At 43.6% G+C, this 21,881-nt stretch overlaps 2 protein-coding genes across 3 annotated transcripts; one reads left to right on the top strand and one right to left on the bottom strand.

Moving 5' to 3' along the window:
- Positions 1-349: 349 nt before the first annotated feature.
- Positions 350-5,460, bottom strand: LOC119303426 (endoplasmic reticulum-Golgi intermediate compartment protein 3-like). The gene is made up of 12 exons (XM_037580548.1): positions 5,305-5,460; positions 4,897-4,992; positions 4,709-4,791; positions 4,254-4,329; positions 4,067-4,134; positions 3,555-3,639; positions 2,594-2,706; positions 2,401-2,484; positions 1,668-1,814; positions 1,198-1,306; positions 1,000-1,119; positions 350-786 (listed from the first exon to the last, which is right to left on the bottom strand). Exons 2-12 carry the CDS (start codon positions 4,982-4,984, stop codon positions 713-715), a joined length of 1,047 nt encoding a protein of 348 aa, XP_037436445.1. The 5' UTR covers positions 4,985-4,992; positions 5,305-5,460; the 3' UTR covers positions 350-712.
- Positions 5,461-5,636: 176 nt separating this feature from the next.
- Positions 5,637-9,919, top strand: LOC119303425 (protein ARV 2-like). Of its 2 annotated transcripts, XM_037580546.1 has the most exons (11): positions 5,637-5,793; positions 5,898-6,033; positions 6,129-6,176; positions 6,472-6,561; positions 7,491-7,536; positions 7,618-7,700; positions 7,787-7,881; positions 8,288-8,354; positions 8,437-8,512; positions 9,224-9,360; positions 9,483-9,919. In XM_037580546.1, exons 2-10 carry the CDS (start codon positions 5,923-5,925, stop codon positions 9,319-9,321), a joined length of 714 nt encoding a protein of 237 aa, XP_037436443.1. In that variant the 5' UTR covers positions 5,637-5,793; positions 5,898-5,922; the 3' UTR covers positions 9,322-9,360; positions 9,483-9,919. The 2 variants fall into 2 exon arrangements, with proteins under 2 accessions (XP_037436443.1, XP_037436444.1); XM_037580547.1 differs by lacking the exon at positions 5,637-5,793 and having other exon boundaries at positions 5,899-6,033; positions 6,129-6,186.
- Positions 9,920-21,881: the final 11,962 nt, after the last annotated feature.

Raw genomic sequence — 21,881 nt, 5'->3', positions numbered from 1 at the left:
TTGACGATGAATCTAAAGATATATTTTTCATAAAATATAAAACATGTTTTGTAGTCAAATTGAAGACCTTAAATCGTGTGTCAAACTTATAAACCCAATCAGAGGGAGTAGGATCTCCAAGTCGACCAAGTTTAATACAGATACTATGTACCACCCACAGATGGGTTGGACTTTGAGCAAATGAAGAGAGGGCGTTCCATGTGGTATTCGCTCAGATGGGTTGGACTTGGGCATCAAGCGGATTCAGGCCAGGATGTTAGTGTTACACAATGAAACAAAAACCACTTGACCTACACCAACCACCAAGCGCACCCCGATGCTAACAGATTATGCAGTCAGTACACAGCAATACAGCTCCAACGTTTACGCTTTTAATTCCCTTTCAAAGTTGATTTAATGCTATTTGTCATACTGTCATACTGAGGATATGCTTTTTTCCATGGTAAGTACAAGCTACATGACATCGTTGGCGCCTCCCGTTGCATCATTCATAACAAAACTGTATACTTGCCACTAGTGCCAATCTAACATGATTAATCATAAGACTAAAACCATATCTTTTAAGTTATAGATGCATGGACTGGACAAAACATGAAAGCCCGAAGGGGGGTGACCGTGCTTTGATCACTTGGTTGAGACAACAACATCGTCGACGACTGACTTGACTGGTCACCAGGCTGGCTAGTAGCCTCCTTCGGCATGGGATGCCCGGTTACCGCATCCCACTTCTAGGTTTTGAGCTCGAGATAGACTCGATGATCCTGTACATCCACCGGTCAAGCATTCCTGTACCACGAAGGCAGAAAAGTCGATGCCAATTAGAAGAAGGGAAAACTTTGTTTTTGCCACTCTAGATTTTGCCAATTTTGCTGTTTGTTCATGTAACGTGCAGATCATCGTGTGTGCAACTCGGAAAATCATGCGACAGAAGTATTACTGAAGCCAATCCTAACACCAGCATAAGATAAAAAGCACAATCATGTAGTGCTGGATGCAAACCTGTCATTGCAAATGTACCCCCAAGAACTGCACAAAGGCGAGTTATGAAATGTAGGAAGTTACGTCTTTCTTCTCTGATGGTGACTGTGATTGGTGAGAGATCATACAGGAAGTAAACGGCTGCAAAAGGAAAACAGATTAGGCCTAAAACCAGATGAGCATACCATACTTCGAGAGCAAGATGGGGAGGGGGGTTACCTGGCCAGGACCTATCAGTTGGGCGAATGGGAACAAAATACTCTGTCACGGAAAATTGATTTGTTGGCAACACTCCCTTTGAGAGGTATCTGTACTCGGTTGGAACAACCTGCATATATCAATCAAATATGAATAACAGATGGCAACATTGTCTCCCACAAAAAGCAACTGATTGCAGAGAATATCAAGTGTTAGATTTCCATCTGGGGTGCAGATGATCTTTTCGTTGATCTGGTGTACAAGTCAGATCCAGTCAACCAACTTCATATAGGTTGACAGGAAAAAGGAAGACTTCCTTTTGGCCTGCTGATGACTTCGCATAAAAAGGATATTTGTACAATTTTATTTCATCGATATATTCTCTTCAGCAGGGGCCTTATTTATTATTTCCCCTAAATGTTGCAACCACAAGCTGCCGTCTGAACATTATTGACAACAATGGGGAAACTACTGAATGAATGGCTACTAACCTTGATATAGTATTTGAATGTCCCACTTGTGTCGTGCAGTATCCTTGAAGTATCATCAAGTGGATTATGAATTCCAGGGTATTCTGGACCAAAGGACAGTCGATGGATAACATGGCTAACATTGACATGGCTTGACCCATCAAAAATCTGCATGCACCAGATGAATAAAAATCATCTATAGGAAATGATCAGCTGGAAGCTGAAGGACAGTGCAATGAAAAGATTCAGGAATATATACAGAAAGCACAGGGAGAGCATTCTCAGCACCAAGACTTGAGAGAAGAAAACAAAGACCGTGTGTGAACATTTAAAGATCAAAATGAACAACAACGATTTGTTTCATTAGAAGAAAAATCACTTACATAAAGAAATGTAAACAGACCTCAAGGAAAATCGATCCATTCTAACTTACCATCAGAATATACCAATGAAAGGCCCATGTGAAATACCATATGATGCCACTGGCAAAATTACCATGAGATTGAGAACGCCCTGTTTCAGTGATTTCTGTAGGGATTTAGATGCCTAATTCCCTATATGACTATACCTAGCCACAGTTCGGATATATGCTCAACTAAAAACTTAAATGATACCTTATGAAGAAAATGTAAGTAATTGTCTCAGTTTCATACATTACGAATTAGCTAGTTTCCTAAAAGCTTAAATACTTCACAACAGAAAATATACAGTTTGAAGAACAGCACTAAAGTATCTGCAGTTTTAGATGAATAACCTGATTTGCAACAAAAATATTTAAACCATGCACCGATATATGGAAGTTGCCAGCAACCCTCTGCACGTCCAAAGCACCATACACCTGTAAAGTTTGAAGCCAAAAAGTCGTTAAAAACACCAGAATATACTTGATGACCACAGCACTAATATCATTAGTAAAATGAACTAATACTGGTGGAGAAAAAACTTACTCGGCATCCTTCGCCATTTTCCATTGCAAGTTTGACACTCTTAATCATTTTATCTGCATCTTCATTGAAGGTGTGCTCAGGCTTCTTTTCTACATCATGCTCATGGCCATGGTCTGATTTAAACTTTAATGCATCAGCATATTACATGCAGAACAACTAAACACAAAAATAATCTTACAACAAGCCAATTTTCCAGAAGGAAAAAAGAACAACACCTACCACATTGAGAACGCATAAAACCCAGGAAGTACTTATTTAATAATCTAGAAAGCAATTAGCTTTGTGATTTTATCAAAATCGGAATGAACAAAGAAGTAAGCCGACAAGCTGCAACTACTAAGTACAGGACACAGTTGACTGCTCATTTTGGTCCTGTGTGAAACTATGTCTGATGCCCTAGTTCTACCAATGATAACCTGAGAGAGAGAGATCATTGCAGAAATCATTTCTCCATTTGTTGGTATATCTTTGATCTTTCCAGTACATGGTCATGTGTACAGTATAGCGGCAAAGCCCAGAACTATACAGAGATACTACTATTCCCATGTTTGGGTTTCTTCCAGCACACATCAAATATTCTAGGCTTCTAGTTAAATCATGTGTTGGCAACAAATAAAATTTCTAACTACACAACATGTTTGCCGATCAAATTAATCAATGTTGTTGTATTGACATTTTTTCATCATAAACAAGACTGGTGAGCGATAATCCATTCTTCCATTTCAATTATATACTTTAGTGACCTATAAAAAGTCTTATATTTCTTTTCAGAGGTAGTACTTCCAAATTATAATACAAAGGATAATAACTATAACAGAAAATAACGATTAGCAGCCGCCACGGTTTTTATATAGTGAGGAAAAAGGACGCATAATATGGATTGAAAAGGAGACTCTTTTGTATGGCAACTTAGTACTAGTGCTACGTTTGGTTTTCCTTTTATAGAGGAAACAGAATATACCATGATCATGAGTTCCATGCTCCTTTTCAACTAGATCAGACAAGTACTCAGTACCAATGATATGGCCATACTTATCCAAACGAAGCTGCATACATCAGAAAAAGGAGGATGCAAAGTATAATTAGACATGACAGACATATACTGAATAGTTAAAAAATGCACCATTTAAAGAAACTACAATGCAACTTTACTGAGAAAATATATTTGGAAGTATGAAGAACATTGTCAGCACAAGAGCAAGACATGAACCACAGCTTAAAGTGCATGTTCCCTACAACCTACACTAACCTAGGAAAACAACTGGCCAAAATAAGCTAGCGTATGGGCCTGCTTCGCGGATGGTAGGAAACTAGGAATGTGCATTTACATAATGTTTCTCAATCACAAGCAATAGACATAACTATTAATTATTACTGCAGCTAGTGTCATAGTAGAGCATACATGCATATGCATCCGATACCATATTGAATTGCATCCACTGAAATTAACAAAATTTTTATATCAGATGGTACCTTCCAGATATTTGTATGCAAGTCAACCTCATGTTTGCCGGACATGTCGATTGCATCCACACTCAAGACTGTATGACAACAGAAGATAGTGAAATAAATATCAAAAGCATGAACCTTAAGCAAAGGGATCTCCAAATGGAACCTTGTACAAAAAACTGATACTGGATATATTTAATCAATAACTGACCTTCACATGGTAAAGAAGGAAATGATACATTTATATGAATTGGTAGAGTTTCTCCTCGTTTCAGATCTACAGACATCTGCAGACATTGAAAAGAAAAACTTGAGACAGGTTCATGATCTTAATGCTGGTAGCCAAAACAAGGCAAATAAAACTATCATGTTCAAATGAGTTTTCCATGATATGAAAATAACAACTACCAAATTATTTTATATAAATGTAATTGATCGGTTCGATTCATAGGCATCCTTTGTCATCATGAGAATTCCTTGGCCAGATTGGTTTTGTATGTCGAAGTGAATAAACTTAAACAGGAGAAATATCTATCATCCACAGGCATATTCCCAACACAAACTACAATCATAAATGTTGGGGAAGAATGGACAGAACAGCATAGACATCACAATAAGCTGCATATGCTAGTCATACAAGAAAAGGTCAACGAGAACGAAACGTACCTGATGCATCGTATAGGTTGTAAGGTAAAACGTGAGCTCATGCGCGAAAAGTGTAACCATAACAATTAGCCCGAGAATCGTCACTGCCAACATATATCAACGATGACGCGAATTAAACACAAATCTCCAAAAACATAAGCATCCATTAGCAGAGAACAACAGTTCACGAAGCAGCATAATCTATGTACCTATAGCACCCGAGTAAGTCTTCTTCAGCAGGTGGTCTTCGGCGTGCGGGAACGCATTGAAGTTCTTCAGAGACGGTATCCTCCCCATCTTTGCAGCTGTGGCACAAAAGCATACCAACCTCAGTCAGACGCCACAGCAAGCGGCAGCACAAAATCTAGCGGAAGACTCCAGATTTGACGGGAATTCTCCATGAACAAGCACTCCTAGTCCTAAGAAGACGGCGATTCTTCAAATATACAACAGACCGGTACCAAATTCTCCCCTACGAAGCGTCCGGCGGAGAGGCCCCGACGACTCGGCCGCGGGGCGCGAGGGCAGGAGGCAAGCTCCGTCGGATTTAAGCCGGCTGACGGCAACCCTCCCCCAGATCGGACGGAAGGAACGGGCGGGCGAGATGAGTTGCTCACCGGGAAGGGGGGCCGGAAGGCAGTGACGCGCTAGTGGATTCGTCTGCGGCGCAGGCGGCGGCTCTGGATCTCACGGCGATCTCGTCGCCTTAGGACACCGTGCCGATGCCGGTGGCGGAGGCGGAGACGGAGCAGGTCGGAGACACCAGAACCGAAACCCAACGACCCGAGACTAGTATCTTCTCCGCGTGCCCAGGTAGGACCCGTCGGCCGGCCGGCCCAACCCAGCCCAGCCCTAGACCCAGGCCCGTCTGGGCTATTACGGCCCATCTTAGAAAACAAATCGGGCTCTGTTGCTGGCCAGCCCACCAGGCTGCCTGGCATCGCCACCGGCCGCTCATCGATTGCATTCCGCAGTTGGACGACGGCAGCACACTCTGCTTCTCACTGACGCCGCCGGCCACGCCTCTCCCCCTCCGAGCGCCGCTCTGCTCGCCGCCGCCGTCGCCGCCTACGAGCTGCGGCTCCTGCCCCCACTGCGCGCTGCAGGTACGCCACGCTGTTTTACCCCCGGCGACTTTCTCCTCGTCCTAGATCCGCCTCCACTCCCGTCGTCCCCGGCTCTCGCTGTAATTGTGATTGGATGTCTCCAGAGCTCGCGCGGACGGGTTCGGCGTGATGGGGGACGACGGGGCGGAAGGGGAGGCGCCGCGCTGCGTCGGCTGCGGCCGGCGCGTGAGGACGCTCTTCGTGCAGTACTCCGCAGGCAACATCCGTTTGATGAAATGCGTAAGAGCCCAGCCCCCTCCCGCCGCATCGTCAGCGTCGCCCTTTTGCCTCCTGCGTGCAAGCCGGCTTTAACCCTGGATGCTGTTCGTGTGCAGGATGTCTGCAAGGCTGTCGCCGATCCCTACATCGAGTGTGAATTCATGGTATGGTATGGTATGATGATCAATGGTGCATGGGTTCAAACTGTTGCCATATGTGTGATTTGACCGTAGGGGTGCAAGTGGCGCGCTGCTTATGTAGTCCTAAATCGGCCAAATCAGTTGCAGCTTTAGTTTTGATGGGGTTAGCTCACTATATAGTGGCTGATCAATTTGGCGGCTTATGCGTGTGCGCCGCTTGCATCCTTATTGGGCCGTTTTCCTATGCCCGGGACACCTATTTATTGCATGCCTGATGCGCTGCGTGGCCTTAACTCTTACTCTTCTTACCCCGCTGTAGATTATCTTGATCGATCTGATTCTACACAAGACCAGGGCATACCGACATCTACTGTTCAATAAGCTGCACATTGGTTCATCTATTGACAAGGTGCGAATCTTATGGTACCATGCAACCTCAAACAAGTGCTGTTCCGCCTTTTCAAACTCCCTAAGGCCGACTCAGCTCGTAAAACGTTCTGCGCCACATATTTCTTTTTTCCTGAGCTTTTAATAGATACTAATGCTATAAGCATGTAGAGCAGTTAAGTTATAGATGTGATGCTTTTTGTTGCTATCATCATTTGAGTTAAACTATGCAGTTTACTCAGTGTGTACTCTATCTAAATATGGAAGCTGAATTGCTTGGATGCTCCTCTTTTGCATTAATAGCACAAGTATTTCATTTTCCATATCTACTTTGAAGCAGCAAAGGGTGATAACAATTAGCAATTTAGCACCATCAATACTTTCCTATAGTTTTACAATTTACTCTATACTTCCTATGAGTCCTGATGCTTGAGAATTTGAAGTTTCATCTATCATAAATCTGCTCCTCTTTTGCATTAATATCACAAGTACTTCATTTGCCATATATACTTTACTCATTTTACTCAACAAAGGGTGATAACAGTTACCAATTTATCATCATCAACACTTTCCTAGTTTCATGATTTACTCAATACTTCCTATGAGTCCCGATGCTTGAGAATTTGAAGTTTCATCTGTCCTAGATCTGCCTGTTATTTTTCTTGTTACTATTGTTCCTGTATCATACGACATCTTCAGCCTTTTATGCCTTGGCAGTCCATCCAACAAGAGCATATAATCTGATGACATGGAAAATATAGTTATCTATTCATAATTCATCTAAGTTCAAACTTCATCTTGGCACTCATATTGTAATAATTTCTGCCATCGTATACTTTTTCCTCACTCATAAGTCATACTATGTTGCTTTCTGCCTTCCGCAACTATATTCAGTGGCCAAGTCCAAATATGCCTTTTCTCTTATGTCTCTTGTTTTGGTTTTGTTTGCAGGGAATACTGTGCCAGTTCATTCTGATGCATATCGTTCTTGACGCTTGTATCCATTTTCATTTATAAATTTTTTATTTTAATTCTGGTAGTTTCCAACATTCAACCTAAGCTGCCCATAACTATGTAGTCAGAATATCAGTTTCAAAAAGCAACAAAGTTGATGGGGATTCTTCCAGGAGCACATTGTCCACAATTTGCAATTGCAGCGAGGTGATTAAAGTTGACTGCATTCAGATAACAAATGTTTCCACTTCTCATCAACTAAGCAGTGTATTGGGTGTTCTGCTTTTCTTCAGGTTCTGGGTGATGCATTGTTAGGGAACATCATATTTACGGCCATGTTACTCCTGGGAGTACGATATATCCTCAAATTTTCTTTTGACATTACAAGGTATCGTTGTATGCGTGTATCCTTTTTAAAATATCTGAATACCTCTGAGGTGGTACTTTTCAGTTCTCATAATAAAATTATCGTTCCTAGTAAATACACCTGTTGTTATTTCATTCTGTGTGAAGTGTTGTCAATGTACTCCCTCCGTAAACTAATATAAGAGTGTTTAGATCACTACTTTAGTGATCTAAACGCTCTTATATTAGTTTACAGAGGGAGTATCATTTATCCAGTAGGAATTCTATAATAGTAGTACATTTCTATCTTCGAAGAGGATGAGATCATATAAGAGTTTACTGTTGGGCCTCCCCTACAGTTTTCGTATGAAAAAAAGAGGGTTAAATCATGTCATAGTTCTACATCTGTGTGTTATACTTGGCTCACTGTTGCATTCTTCATTACTCAGGTATCGAGAGATTCTGTTAGCCGTCATCATTTCAAGCTATTTCAAGTTATTTCTTCTGACAATGATGGTATAGAAGAATCTTATGTCGACGATTTCCTGTGAATTTATCTATCAAATGTTTTCTTTCTAGCTGATTACTGAATTTGCAGGTTTGGGAGTTCCCATCATCTGCTATATTCATTGTCGAAACATTTGTTCTCTCATCAAATGTTGTAGCCCTGAGAGGTAAGCACTGCTCATTTCTCTCATGAGTTTTTTGTTACCCTTTCTATGTGTACTTTCTTAGTCTTCACATTTTCTAGCTATTAGGATTCTTCCACATCAATAAGAATGTAAGATTCATGGTTGTTGAGCACAAATTAACATATAAATAATCAATAAGAATGTAAGATTCATGGTTGTTGAGCACAAATCAACATATGAATAAACATCTAGTTATGCCATTTATAAGAAGTAGCTGTGGCAGTATTTGAACATTTATAAGATGGTTGTATTAAAGAGGCATCTATGTGGTGACCATCTCCTGCGACTGGACCAGACAGATGCCCCAAGCTCTGCAGCACATGATTGGGTTGTGTCACATTCTCATTGTATCCTACGGAATTGATTGATAGATCTAGGCCTCAGCTTGATCATGCCCAACTTCTAGAATTTCCCAAAGCGCCACCTTCAATGCAGAGCGCCTGTCAATACATGCTTGGTATATGCGTGCACAGGTGTACTAGATTTGTTGGTTTGCTCTAGCTTTCAGTACTGAATGCGGCGAGAGGCGACGGATTGTACTGAAACTGAAACTGGTTAATTTCCTTTCAATGTTTGTAGTTCAAATTTCTTCCCATTCCTACTACTATATAACACTGAAAAGGACCCAAGCCCACTGTCTTCTCTAACAGATCACAATGCTGTGAAGACTGAATGTCCTGCTGTTTTTTTCAGTGGTGACGCGGTTCCCAAAGGCCCACTGTGTTGGTGTCTGCTTCATGGCGCACGCGGCAAAGCACTTGACGGAACGGTGGCTCATGTGGACACCATGAACATGAATTCATCAAGACTTGCCACCGCCTTACTCCAAGGTAAGTGGCGTCCAGATTTACCCTGTTTCACTCCATCTATGCATACTGTGCAGCGTTCATGATCTCGCTCCTATGGCAGCGGATGTACTCATTTGCGACAATCTGATTGACCGTCCTTGCAGTGTTCGTGCAGCATCGATCTGGACCACGCCGGAACTGGAGAGCGGGGAGCTGTCCTGCTGGCCTCTGTACCGTGGCGCTGCAGGTTGAGCGGCGTCTCCGGTCAGCGTATGCCTGAGCTAGTGAAGAGGCAGGCGGTCTGGGGAGATGGGCTGTCCGTTTCGCCTACTTATGGCCCAAGTAGGAGTAGGTACTTGCCCTGTTCGTTCACGCCCGGAAGTGCGTCAGCTGACAGGGCCTCTCTACCTTGTGACCACACGTGCAAAACGCACAGTCCAGTGTCTGTATGTTTGTATGTCTCGTTCTTTTTCAGTTTGGTTTTATTTACATCCGTTGTAGAAAAAAAAAAGAGCTTCCGGGTCGACGCACTTCCGTAGGATTACTCTGCTTTTTCCAGGGACAAAATTTGGTTTCCGGGTTTCCACGGTTACTTTCTTCACTGACGTTTGTGTGTTCCTAGAGTTGCTGAGCGTTTCCGAGGATGCGTATGCATTTTTGAGTCGAGCGTTCAGGGTCAATGCTTATGTATTTTTGAGTTGAGTGTTGAGGGTAGACGCGCCATCGACAAGCAAGCACTGTACACTCTTCTCTAGTGCCCTGTTCATAGCTTTGGAAGGCTTAGATCATCTACAATAGAAGATGTAGATGCAAAAATAACTAATTTTTGAATATCTGAGGCCCCAAAACCCCCTTTTCAACAAATAATGTAGATGAAAAAAATTACATCTTCCGAAAATGTAAAATACAACACCTCGTGATGCAAATATACGTCTTCACCTATAGGAGATATAAAAATAATGGTCACATGTCAACTGCCCAACTGCCTTCATTCGGCTTCCACCCGGAGCCCAACTCTGCTGCCGGCCGATTTCATCCAAAATCGATGACTCCACCGCCCGCCTGCCTACCTTTGACCCTGTTGTGACTCCGCCCGCCGCTTGCCTCACTAGAGTAGCGACGACTGCCCTGCTAATTCGATTCCGCCCGTTGCTTCAAATCAAAGCTTTCTTCGGCTGTCGTAATGGCTTCCATGGCACGGTCGTGGACGAGTTGGGCTTGTTCCTAACCTGGTCCCACCCTGTCGTGACTCCGCCGCCCGCTTGCCTACCTCTGACCTTGTCGTAACTCCGCCCGCCTGTCGCCCGCCGCTTGCCTCACTAGAGTAGCTACGACTGCCCCCCATGGTTGCTAATTCGATTTTGGTCGTCGCTTCAAATCAAAGCTTCTTCGGCTGCCGTAATGGCTTCCATGGCACGGTCGTGGACGGGTTGGGCTTGTTCCTAACCTGCACCCATCGCAGAATGTAGGGGAGGTGCGCCACACCACCCGCCTCCACCGTTCTTCCCGCCACGCGAAGCCGGCCGCCCCTTTGATGCTCTTCCGCCGGCCCTATGCCGCTCGTTCTCTCTCCGCCTCGAATCGCCGCCCCGATTCATGACGGCGCCGTCCTGATTCAGCACCCTCGCCGCCCCGACGCCGCCGCCCTGAACCGCATCGCGCTGCCGTGCCGCCGCCCACTAGTTTTTACATCTTCATTTTTGCATCACCTATTGGAGATGCTCTTTTGCATCTCCAATAAACATCATCTGTTGAAGTTGCCTCTTATTTTAAGATGTAAAACACACTTTTTGAGATGTAAATTTTTACATGTTTTGTTTTACATCTCTAAATTTGCATCTTCTATTGGAGAAGCTCTTATCATACTGCTTTGGACGGGAACTTTAGAGGAGCAAGCACTGTACACGAACGCACGCACGCACACAAGCACGCCATCGATCTACATGGGCGCCATGAAGGCTGCGAATCCCACTGCCACTAGCCCGGACGGTGCTGGCACAGCGGCAGCAGCAACGTCGCCATTGCTGGCACGGCTGACCCGGGGCTGGGTGTCGCCGTTTTCGCCTGCGGTTTCAGGCCGTCGAGGTCATCGATTCCCGTGAAGCGATGGCTTACTGGAACTGAGCGTAGCCTTTTCTGGCCTTCTCCTCCATCGACTGATATTGCTCGCGAGCGTCTAGGCGGTTGGTTCATGAGTCAGTCTCTTCGTCCACGCTCGCTTTTTTTTTTTGAGGGTGTCCACGCTCGCTTTCGCCTTGATTCGTCCTTGACAGGCCGACCGATGCTTTGATTCACGGTGAGCTGACTAGGGATGCAGACTGATTGATTGTCCTCTGAGGCTCTGACCCTACTTGGCTCCATCAAATGAACTAGGATTTCTAAAAGTGGTGCCTTTTAAAAAAAATCCTTGGTGTCTCTCGAGTTTCATCCACCCATGCATCGCGTGCACCCAGAGAACAAATGTTGATGCGACCGGGAGTACTGTCTGCAGCCACTCAGACGAGTTGTCTTGAGATTTATTTTTTAGAGAAGTTGTCTTAAAAAAATTTGCGGGTAAGTTGTCTTAAGATATTAACAACAGTTTAACAGAAGTACAGAACAGACAACAGTGTGGTCTGCCCCATCGGCTCTCTGTCCCCTCCTTTCCCCGTGCCGCCACGTCTCTGCCCTCCTTCCTTCGGCCGGTCGCCACCACCACCACTCCACCAGAAGATATCTGCACTTTGCCTCTCCTTGCTACAGTCCATACTTTTATCGATCATGGTTGCGATCGCTCCACACTTTCTATCATGGTCAAACTATTCCGCTTGATGGATTGGTGGTCTCCTGGCTAATGATATACTACATGAAAACCGTGATTTGTTACCAAACTTTCGCACTTTCTCTCTCATCTTCTCTCGAGTGTACGTACGTGTGGCCGGAGGTCGCATGCATTATTGGGTCGCCGTGTCGTGTGCTCGTTATCGTCGCGGCGCCGCCACCGCAATTAACAACTCTTTGCCGCGTACGTGCGCATTCCTTTGTTGGTTTCTCCCTTTTCGTTTTTTCAACAGATTATATCCTAGTTAAACTGGCCAAAATTTAGAACATCAATCTAGAGCTAGTGCCCGACTCTTCCACCCGTGCGCACTTTGTTAATTTGGACGATAATCATAGACTGACTTGGACGCTGCAACTGTACTGTATTAGTCATCCGGCCGTGCACATTGTCCTTGCAACCAGTCTACTATTGGTGAACCCTACTCACACCAACCATGTTCTCATCAAAAGAGATTAACTGCCATTTCCTTTTCTTTTTTGCGAATTAAGTGCCATTTCCTAGGCCAGCGAACAACTATAGGAGTTACAATACGGTCTTGTCAGCCTTTTGGTTGGATTATCACATCAGTTTCTCTACATCAACACTAGTGCAACTCTTGCGCCACTAGTTTTACATGCAATGAATAGCGGCTTCGCTATTTTTCAGATACAAAGAAATCATCGTTGCCCCAGTCACTTTTCTGGGGGAGGCCGGGCCTCGCTGGAGAAGAAGCAACCCCACTATCTATCTTAGGGGATGGGGGATGCAGGTGATCGCCAGAATTGTTCACTGATGATGCGGGACTTAAAGTTGTGGCCAGCGATGGTCAGGACCGGGGAGGGGGGAGAGAGGAGGACGAGGGAAGGGCAAGGGGCGAGGTGGCGATAGCCGCCGACCGCAAGGGGCGGAGGCAGGCGGTTAGGGCTGAGTTAGCCGGCGGCTACGTGCGGGAGAAGAAATTGGAGGTTTGAAGGTGAACAGTGCCCCAATCTGTTTTTAACCATTGGATGAAGATCTAATGGGCGAGAATGAAAGTAACTGATGCAACTATTTCTTTTAGGCACGCGACGTATAGATGGTCCCAATGAATAGTCATATCATGCATGTCATGATGCAAAATGAATAATAAATCCGGCCATAACTTTCTCAAAAGGTTCTTGTTGTAGAGACATATTATATTATCCACCAAAGTAATGACCCTTGTGTTGTCTAACTTTCTTATCCTCTAAAAAATAGTGCCGTCACCTTCGGTCATATCCCAACAAATGGAGGTACTCTCTCCGTTCCGAATTACTTGTTACAGGTATAGATGTATCTATATGTATTTTAGTTCTAGATATATCTATTTCTGCGACGAGTAATTTGGAACGGAGGGAGTACAACGCATTGAGTTGATCTCAATCTATTTTTTCTTGACCATGTGTTATAGTATTCCTTTTAGTTTCGGGATGATCGAGGGTGTGTTAGGATCACTACACTTGCTGGTGTGTGCTTGTCTACTACCTAGCTAAATGGAACTAAAGCATCTTTTCTTTTTACTTCTCCGTTCCTAAATATAAGTTTTTTTAGAGATTTCAATGCAGACCACATACAGATGTATATAGACATATTTTAAAGTGTAGATTTATTCATTTGATTCAGCATATAGTCTGTAGTGAAATCTCTAGAAAGACTTATATTCAAAAACGGAGTGAGTACTATAAAGCAAGAGGGAAATTCACTAACCATGAATCGCGGGCATCTTGCTCTTAATCATCGGATTACATGATCAACGGCCATGATTGTGTAGAACACCTTGCAACCTTAGCTTCGAAGAGTTCTTCCTTGTGCATGATTGCCTCGCGAATATACTAAATCTTACCAGAAAAATCCTTGTCCTATCATATAGTAGATTGTAGAGGCATCATGGAATCTAGCAATCTTTTCACGGGCCACTCAAACTTCAAGGACCACTACTTTAAGTTTCCATTTCTACATATACATAGAGATCAAGCTTTTTTTTGGACGCCGATAAGTGCCACACGTGTGGGCGTTAGGGAGTCCGCCCACACATTTTGTGTGGTGTATAAGAGGAACAACCCACAATCCTACGTGTGGGCAAAACAATTAGCGCCCACACGTCTCTCTTTTTTCCTCCCGATCCCTCTCACACGCGTGTGTGTGGGCGAAGTTGATAACGCCCACACGTCCGTATGTCAGGCCTCGTACCTCCTGGTCCCGCACGCCACGCGTGACGGTCACCGCGCGCCCGCAGTTGCCATGGTCCAGACCCTCGTTCATGTTCGTTTAATTGCAGTTGCCATGTCGCTGAACTACGGTTGCCATGTCGGACAACTGCAGTTGCCATGGTTGCTCAACTGCAGTTGCCATGTATGGTCTGATCTAATGTAGTTGCCATGATTTCATAACTTTAGGAGTTGCCACATACTAACACTAGGCAGTTGAGAGAGTTGCCATGTGCTCACAAGCATGCTAGGGCAGTTGTCATGTAAAAAGAAAGAGTTGCCATCTGCTTACGTGCACGTTAGGGCAGTTGTCATGTACATGCACGTTAGGGCAGTTGCCATGTACCATGCAAAAACATATGGCAACTCGGTAAAAGAGTGTTGCCATCTGCTTACGTGCACACTAGGCAGTTGTCGTGTACCCTGCAAAACACATGGCAAACTCGGGTAAAAAAAGAGAGTTGCCACCTGCTTATAAAAGCACACTAGGGGCAGTTGCCATGTGCAGTGCAAAAACACATGGCAACTAGCAGCTTGGGTGTGGGAGAGGAGAAGGGCGTGTGGGCAAGATGCCAAATGCCCACACACTAGCCCTTATGTGTGCGTGCAAAATGGCGTGTGGGCGAACTGCTGAACGCCCACACAGCAGCCCCTCCTGTGTGGTGAAACGGCCGTGTGGGCGACCGGCTGAACGCCCACACACCAGGCCAATCCTACGTGGCACTAGAAATATGTCAAGATTCATGCGCTTACGAACGGACGCGGATCCATACGTGTGGGCGAGATGCAAACGCCCACACGTGTGGGCGTTAACATTTCCATTTTTTTTCTAGCCAGCCGCCTATATATTGGTAGTACATACACAAAAGGCTAAATGAAGAAGTACATATTTTGACTTTAGGGTGTGTATGATTTAAGTCGAATGACTGGGATACCTGGCCAGCTAGAATTTTGGTGAAGGTTTTGTCGGCCCATTATTTTGCAAGAAAACTAATCTAGTGTGCAATAGGCGCGGACATACTTGAAATTTGCAAACCATCCAAACGCGATTTTTTTTATGGTACATCTTACTACTGAATCAATGTGTACTATTTGTTTGATATAACAATTGATTTTGTAGGGCAATTTAGATATTTCCTATTTGGTTCAGTAGGGGTGTTTTGTCCATTGGTGTTTGAAATTCTTTTTTATTGACCCTTCCTTGTGCTCATAGGTCGCAATCATGCTCCCCAATTTTCTACTTCGCCTCCATCTGCATACGCGACCACTCATTTGCCTTTCATAGCTCGGGTGATATTTCACATAATTGAAATCACGTAGTTCTTTCCAGCTAGTTGCAGTGTTGAGAGAAGGTTGTACCTTGAATCATTATATTCATGAACCATGACTGGTTTGATTCAATTCTTTACTACTCCCTCCGTTCGGAATTACTTGTCGCAGAAATGGATGTTTTTAGATATATTTTAGTTCTAGATACATCCATATTCGAGACAAGTAATTCCAAACGGAGGGAGTAGATAACTAGTGGGGCTGGTGTCTAGTTAGAAAATTGATCTGGCGATTTGTCGAGTCTTGAGTATCCATCTTCACGTGTAGTCCCAACTCCACGTTTTTCGCTTCCCATAATACCCTTTGGGGTAGAAAATTTTGTACCGAGCGAAGATATTATGCAAAATGTGTTGTAGTATTGGTTGTTCTGGTTCATTCGTCCACTAAAATGGATAGCCCATGTAAATTAGATGTACTGTAAAAGGACCATATTTTTTCTTGTGACTTTTTATTTTGTATGGTAGTCTATTAAAGTCACAATTACCAACACATAACCCTGTTTGAAGCGATAAGCACAAACATATGTTAACTAGGTCCCTAATTCTGTTTTCCATAACAATAAGTTGGTTGCAGAGAGTGGTTAAGAAAAGTGGTAATGTGACATGAATGGAATCAACAAAATTAATTACTCATATGCACACACGTAGCTGAATAGACAAGTGGAATCTAGCAATCCTTGCATGGGCCACTCAAACTTCAAGGACCACTGCTTTACGCTTCCATTTCCACATATACATTAGAGATCAACCCTTTTCCAGCCAACCGCCTATATATTGGTAGTAATACACAAAAGGCTAATTATGAAGTACACATTTAGATTTTAGGGTGTGTCTAGCTTGAGTCAAATGACCTGGACATGTGGCCAACCGGAATTTCAGTGAAGGATTTGTCGGTCCATGATTGTGCCAATATTTTGCAAGTAAACTAAACTAGTACTCCCTCCGTTCCAAAATATAGTGCTTCCTCTATTCCCGTGCTTCAATTTTGACCATAAATTTAACCAATGAGACCGACTACGGCGGGAGCAAAAGTTATACCAGTGAATTCTTATTCAAAAGAAGTTTTCAATTATATATTGGTTAAATTTATGGTCAAAGTTGGACCTCGGAAAGTGCAGCCGCACTATATTTTGGAATGGGGGAGTATAAAATAGGGCGCGTTCATACTAGAAATTTGGCAAACCATCCAAAAAAAACAGATTTTTTTACTATACATCTTATTACAGTGTGTAGTATTAGTTTAGTATAATGGTTAATTTTGTCGAGAGGTTTAGGTATTTATGTTTGGTTCAATAGGGGTAATTTTTCCATCAGTGTTTGGAGTTCTTTTTATTGTGTTCATAGGCCGCAATCGCGCTCCCCCACTTTTTACGTACTTCGCCTTCATCTGCATATATGCGGCCAGTCGTTTGCCTTCCACAACTTGGTCGGCATTTCACATAATTGAAACCACACAGTTTATTTTTATTATTTGCAGTGTTAAAAGAAGGTCGTAGCTTGAATCATTATATTCTTGAAGCATGACCGGTTTGATTCAGTTTTTTCAAGCATGATTCATTGATTCATGTAGATGAGGTCTCTTGTCTCCCCTGAATGTGTGAATGTGAAGCAATGGTCTTTGTATTCGTAGATCAGCTTCCTTCTACTTATGAACATATGTTGTTGGGTTCAAATATTGGTATGCTCTCGTCATTGGAGATCTAGAAGCCAAGCCTGGAACGATGAGGGATGGGACGGTCTAACCAGACGGAGGACAAAGGGCGCAAAGGAGATGGGCGCCACGTCGTCACCATGATGAAACCAAGTGTAGCCAATATCTCGCTTAGGTAACTAGTGGAGTTGGTGTCTACTTAGGAAAATGATCTGGCAATTCGCTGGAGTCTCAAGTCTCCTTCATTCGTAGTACAAAACTCCATGTTTTTCGCTTTCCATAATACCTTTTAGGGTCGCAAGATTTGTTCTGAGTCTAAATACTAAAGAAATGTGTTGTACTCCTCTAGTATTGGTTGATCTGGTCTATTGTTCGACTGAAATGGATAGCCCATGTCGATTAGAAGTACCATAAAATGACCCGGTTTGAGTTTTCTGTGATCAAAAAATTGGTATGATTGTCTATTGCGGTCACAAATTACCAATGCATGACCTTGTTTGAAGCAAGAAGCACACACATATGTTAACTAAGTTCCTGATTGCTTGGTAAGCTACCAACAAAGAATTAAACTAGGTTCCTGATTCTGTTTTCCATAATGAAAAAGTTGATGGCAAACAGAGGTTAAGCAAAGTGCCAACGTGACATGAATGGAATCAACAAAATTAATCACCCCTGACCCTTGCACACACGCTGCTAGCTGAATAGATGATGTTGACATGCGAGAAAGCAAAGCATGGGAGCAAAGTGGTCAAGTTTATAGCCTTTTTCTTGCAAGTCCAAGGGCATCTCCAACGGTGACCCACAAATCTCCTCCCGCATCTGTTCGCAGTCAGGGGGACCAGTCTGCGGACATGGATGCGGAAGGCCGCCATCCAACACTTCCCGCATACATCCGGCTTCTCTTTTTTTTAAGTCCACACGTTCAAATAGCCGCATACATAGAGTACAAACGTTCAAATAGCTGCATGTAACACTAGTTCAAATTTTAAAGAAGTTCAAATATTACATTCCAACATCGTTGTCCCCTTTAACCGCCCACTGATGCTCAATCAAATCTTCCTTTAACTGCTCGTGAGTGTTGGGGAACGCAGTTTCAAATATATTCCTACGATCACGCAAGATCTATCTAGGAGATGCATAGCAACGAGATGAGAGAGTGTGTCCACGTACCCTCATAGACCGAAAGCAAAAGCGTTTAGTAACGCGGTTGATGTAGTCGAATGTCTTCATGGTCCAACCGATCCAAGTACCGAACGCACAACACCTTAGTGTTCAGCACACGTTCAGCATGATGACGTCCCTCGAGCTCTTTATCCAGTTGAGGATGAGGGAGAGTTCCGTCAGCATGATGGCGTGGCGACGGTGATGATGAAGTTATCGGCGCAGGGCTTCACCTAAGCACTACGACGATATGACCAAGGTGTTGAACTGTGGAGGGGGGCACCGCACACGACTAAGAGATTGTCTGTTGTGCTATTGGGGTGCCCCCTGGCCACGTATATAAAGGAGGGAGGGAGAGAGGAAGCCGGCCAGGAGGGGCGTGCCAAGGCGGGGAGTCCTACTTGGACTCCTAGTCCAAGTAGGATTCGCCCCTCCTCCCTTTTCCTTTCTTCCACCGGAGGGAAAGGAAGGAGGGGAGAAGGAGAAGGAAGGAGGGGGCCGCGCCCCCACCCCTTGTCCAATTGGGTTTGGGTAGGGGGGAGGCACGCGCCACCTCGTGGCCATTCTTCCCTCTCTCCACTAAAGCCCACTAAGGCCCATTAACTTCCTCGGGGGGTTCCGGTAACCTCCCGGTACTCCGAAAAAATGCCCGAACTACTCAGAACCATTCCGATGCCCAAATGCAACCTTCCAATATATGAATCTTTACATCTCGATCATTTAGAGACTCCTCATCATGTACGTGATCTCATTCGGGACTCCGAACAAACTTCGGTCATCAAATCACATAACTCATAATACAAATTGTCATCGAACGTTAAGCGTGCGGACCCTACGGGTTCGAGAACTATGTAGACATGACCGAGACACATCTCCGGTCAATAACCAATTGCAGAACCTGGATGCTCATATTGGCTCCTACATATTCAACGAAGATCTTTATCGGTCAAACCGCATAACAACACACGTCATTCCCTTTGTCATCAGCATGTTACTTGCCCGAGATTCGATCGTTGGTATCATCATACCTAGTTCAATATCGGTACCATCAAGTCTCTTTACTCGTTCCGTAATGCATCATCTCGTAACTAACTCATTAGTCACATTGCTTGCAAGGCTTATAGTGATGTGCATTACCGAGAGGGCCTAGAGATACCTCTTCGATACACGGAGTGACAAATCCTAATCTCGATCTATGCCAACTCAACAAACACCATCGGAGACACCTGTAGAGCATCTTTATAATCACCCAGTTACGTTGTGACGTTTGATAGCACACAAAGTGTTCCTCCGGTATTCGGGAGTTGCATAATCTCACAGTCAGAGGAACATGTATAAGTCATGAAGAAAGCAATAGCAATAAAACTAAACGATCATTATGCTAAGATAACGGATGGGTCTTGTCCATCGCATCATTCTCTAATGATGTGATCCCGTTCATCAAATGACAACACATGTCTATGGTCAGGAAACTTAACCATCTTTGATTAACGAGCTAGTCAAGTAGAGGCATACTAGGAACACTCTGTTTGTCTATGTATTCACACATGTACTAAGTTTCCGGTTAATACAATTCTAGCATGAATAATAAACATTTATCATGATATAAGGAAATATAAATAACAACTTCATTATTGCCTTTAGGGCATATTTCCTTCAGTCTCCCACTTGCACTAGAGTCAATAATCTAGATTACACAGTAATGATTCTAACACCCATGGAGTCTTGGTGTTGATCATGTTTTGTTCATGAGAGAGGCTTAGTCAATGGGTCTGCAACATTCAGATCCGTGTGTATCTTACAAATCCCTATGTCTCCCTCCTTGACTTGATCGCGGATGGAATTGAAACGTCTCTTGATGTGTTTGGTTCTCTTGTGAAATCTGGATTCCTTTGCCAAGGCAGTTGCTCCAGTATCGTCATAAAAGATTTTCATTGGACCCGATGCACTAGGTAGTACACCTAGATCGGATATGAACTCCTTCATCTAGACTCCTTCATTTGCTGCTTCCGAAGCATCTATGTACTCCGCTTCACACGTAGATCCCGCCACGACGCTCTGCTTGGAACTGCACCAACTGACAACTCCACCATTCAATATAAATACGTATCCGGTTTGTGACTTAGAGTCATCTAGATCAGTGTTAAAGCTTGCATCGACGTAACCATTTACGATGAGCTCTTTGTCACCTCCATAAACGAGAAACATATCCTTAGTCCTTTTCAGGTATTTCAGGATGTTCTTGACCGTTGTCCAGTGATCCACTCCTGGATTACTTTGGTACCTCCCTGCTATACTTATAGCAAGGCACACATCAGGTCTGGTACATAACATTGCATACATGATAGAACCTATGGCTGAGGCATATGGAATGACTTTCATTTCCTCTCTATCTTCTGCAGTGGTCGGGAATTGAGTCTGACTCAACTTCACACCTTGTAACACAGGCAAGAACCCTTTCTTTGACTGATCCATTTTGAACTTCCTCAAAACTTTATCAAGGCATGTGCTTTGTGAAAGTCCAATTAAGCTTCTTGATCTATCTCTATAGATCTTGATGCCCAATATATAAGCAGCTTCACCGAGGTCTTTCATTGAAAAATTCTTATTCAAGTATCATTTTATGCTATCCAGAAATTTTGTATTATTTCCAATCAACAATATGTCATCCACATATAATATTAGAAATTCTACAGAGCTCTCACTCACTTTCTTATAAATATAGGCTTCTCCAAAAGTCTATATAAAACCATATGCTTTGATCACACTATGAAAGCATATATTCCAACTCCGAGATGCTTGCACCAGTCCATAAATGGATCGCTGGAGCTTGCACACTTTGTTAGCACCTTTTGGATCGACAAAACCTTCTGGTTGCATCATATACAACTCTTCTTTAAGATATCCATTAAGGAATGCAGTTTTGACATCCATTTTCTAAATTTCATAATCATAAAATGCGGCAATTGCTAACATGATTCGGATAGACTTAAGCATCGCTACGGGTGAGAAGGTCTCGTCGTAGTCAACTCCTTGAACTTGTCGAAAACCTTTCGCAACAAGTCAAGCTTTGTAGACAGTAACATTACCGTCAGCATCAGTCTTCTTCTTGAAGATCCATTTATTCTCTATTGCTTGCCAATCATCGGGCAAGTCAACCAAAGTCCACACTTTGTTCTCATACATGCATCCCATCTCAGATTTCATGGCCTCAAGCCATTTCGTGGAATCTGGGCTCATCATCGCTTCTTTCGAGAGAAACTCTTTCTCTAGAAAGGATCCATTCTTAGCAATGAATATCTTGCCTTCGGATATGTGATATAAGGTATACCCAATAGTCTCTTTTGGGTATCCTATGAAGACACATTTCTTCGATTTGGGTTCGAGCTTATCAGGTT

Source organism: Triticum dicoccoides, chromosome 5A, assembly GCF_002162155.2.
Source record: "Triticum dicoccoides isolate Atlit2015 ecotype Zavitan chromosome 5A, WEW_v2.0, whole genome shotgun sequence".
In the NCBI taxonomy this organism is placed as follows: Eukaryota; Viridiplantae; Streptophyta; class Magnoliopsida; order Poales; family Poaceae; genus Triticum; species Triticum dicoccoides.
This window is presented reverse-complemented; position numbering and strand designations above follow the sequence as displayed.

Excerpts from the sequence above, each read along its gene's own strand:
- LOC119303426 (XM_037580548.1), bottom strand. The coding sequence starts at position 4,984 with ATGGGGAGGATACCGTCTCTGAAGAACTTCAATGCGTTCCCGCACGCC. Across the intron at positions 2,485-2,593 it reads AAAATGGCGAAGGATGCCGA|GTGTATGGTGCTTTGGACGT; the intron begins GTAAGTTTTTTC and ends CAAACTTTACAG. Across the intron at positions 1,120-1,197 it reads AACTGATAGGTCCTGGCCAG|CCGTTTACTTCCTGTATGAT; the intron begins GTAACCCCCCTC and ends TTCCTTTTGCAG.
- LOC119303425 (XM_037580546.1), top strand. The coding sequence starts at position 5,923 with ATGGGGGACGACGGGGCGGAAGGGGAGGCGCCGCGCTGCGTCGGCTGC. Across the intron at positions 7,537-7,617 it reads GCATATCGTTCTTGACGCTT|TCAGAATATCAGTTTCAAAA; the intron begins GTATCCATTTTC and ends ATAACTATGTAG. Across the intron at positions 8,355-8,436 it reads TATTTCTTCTGACAATGATG|GTTTGGGAGTTCCCATCATC; the intron begins GTATAGAAGAAT and ends CTGAATTTGCAG.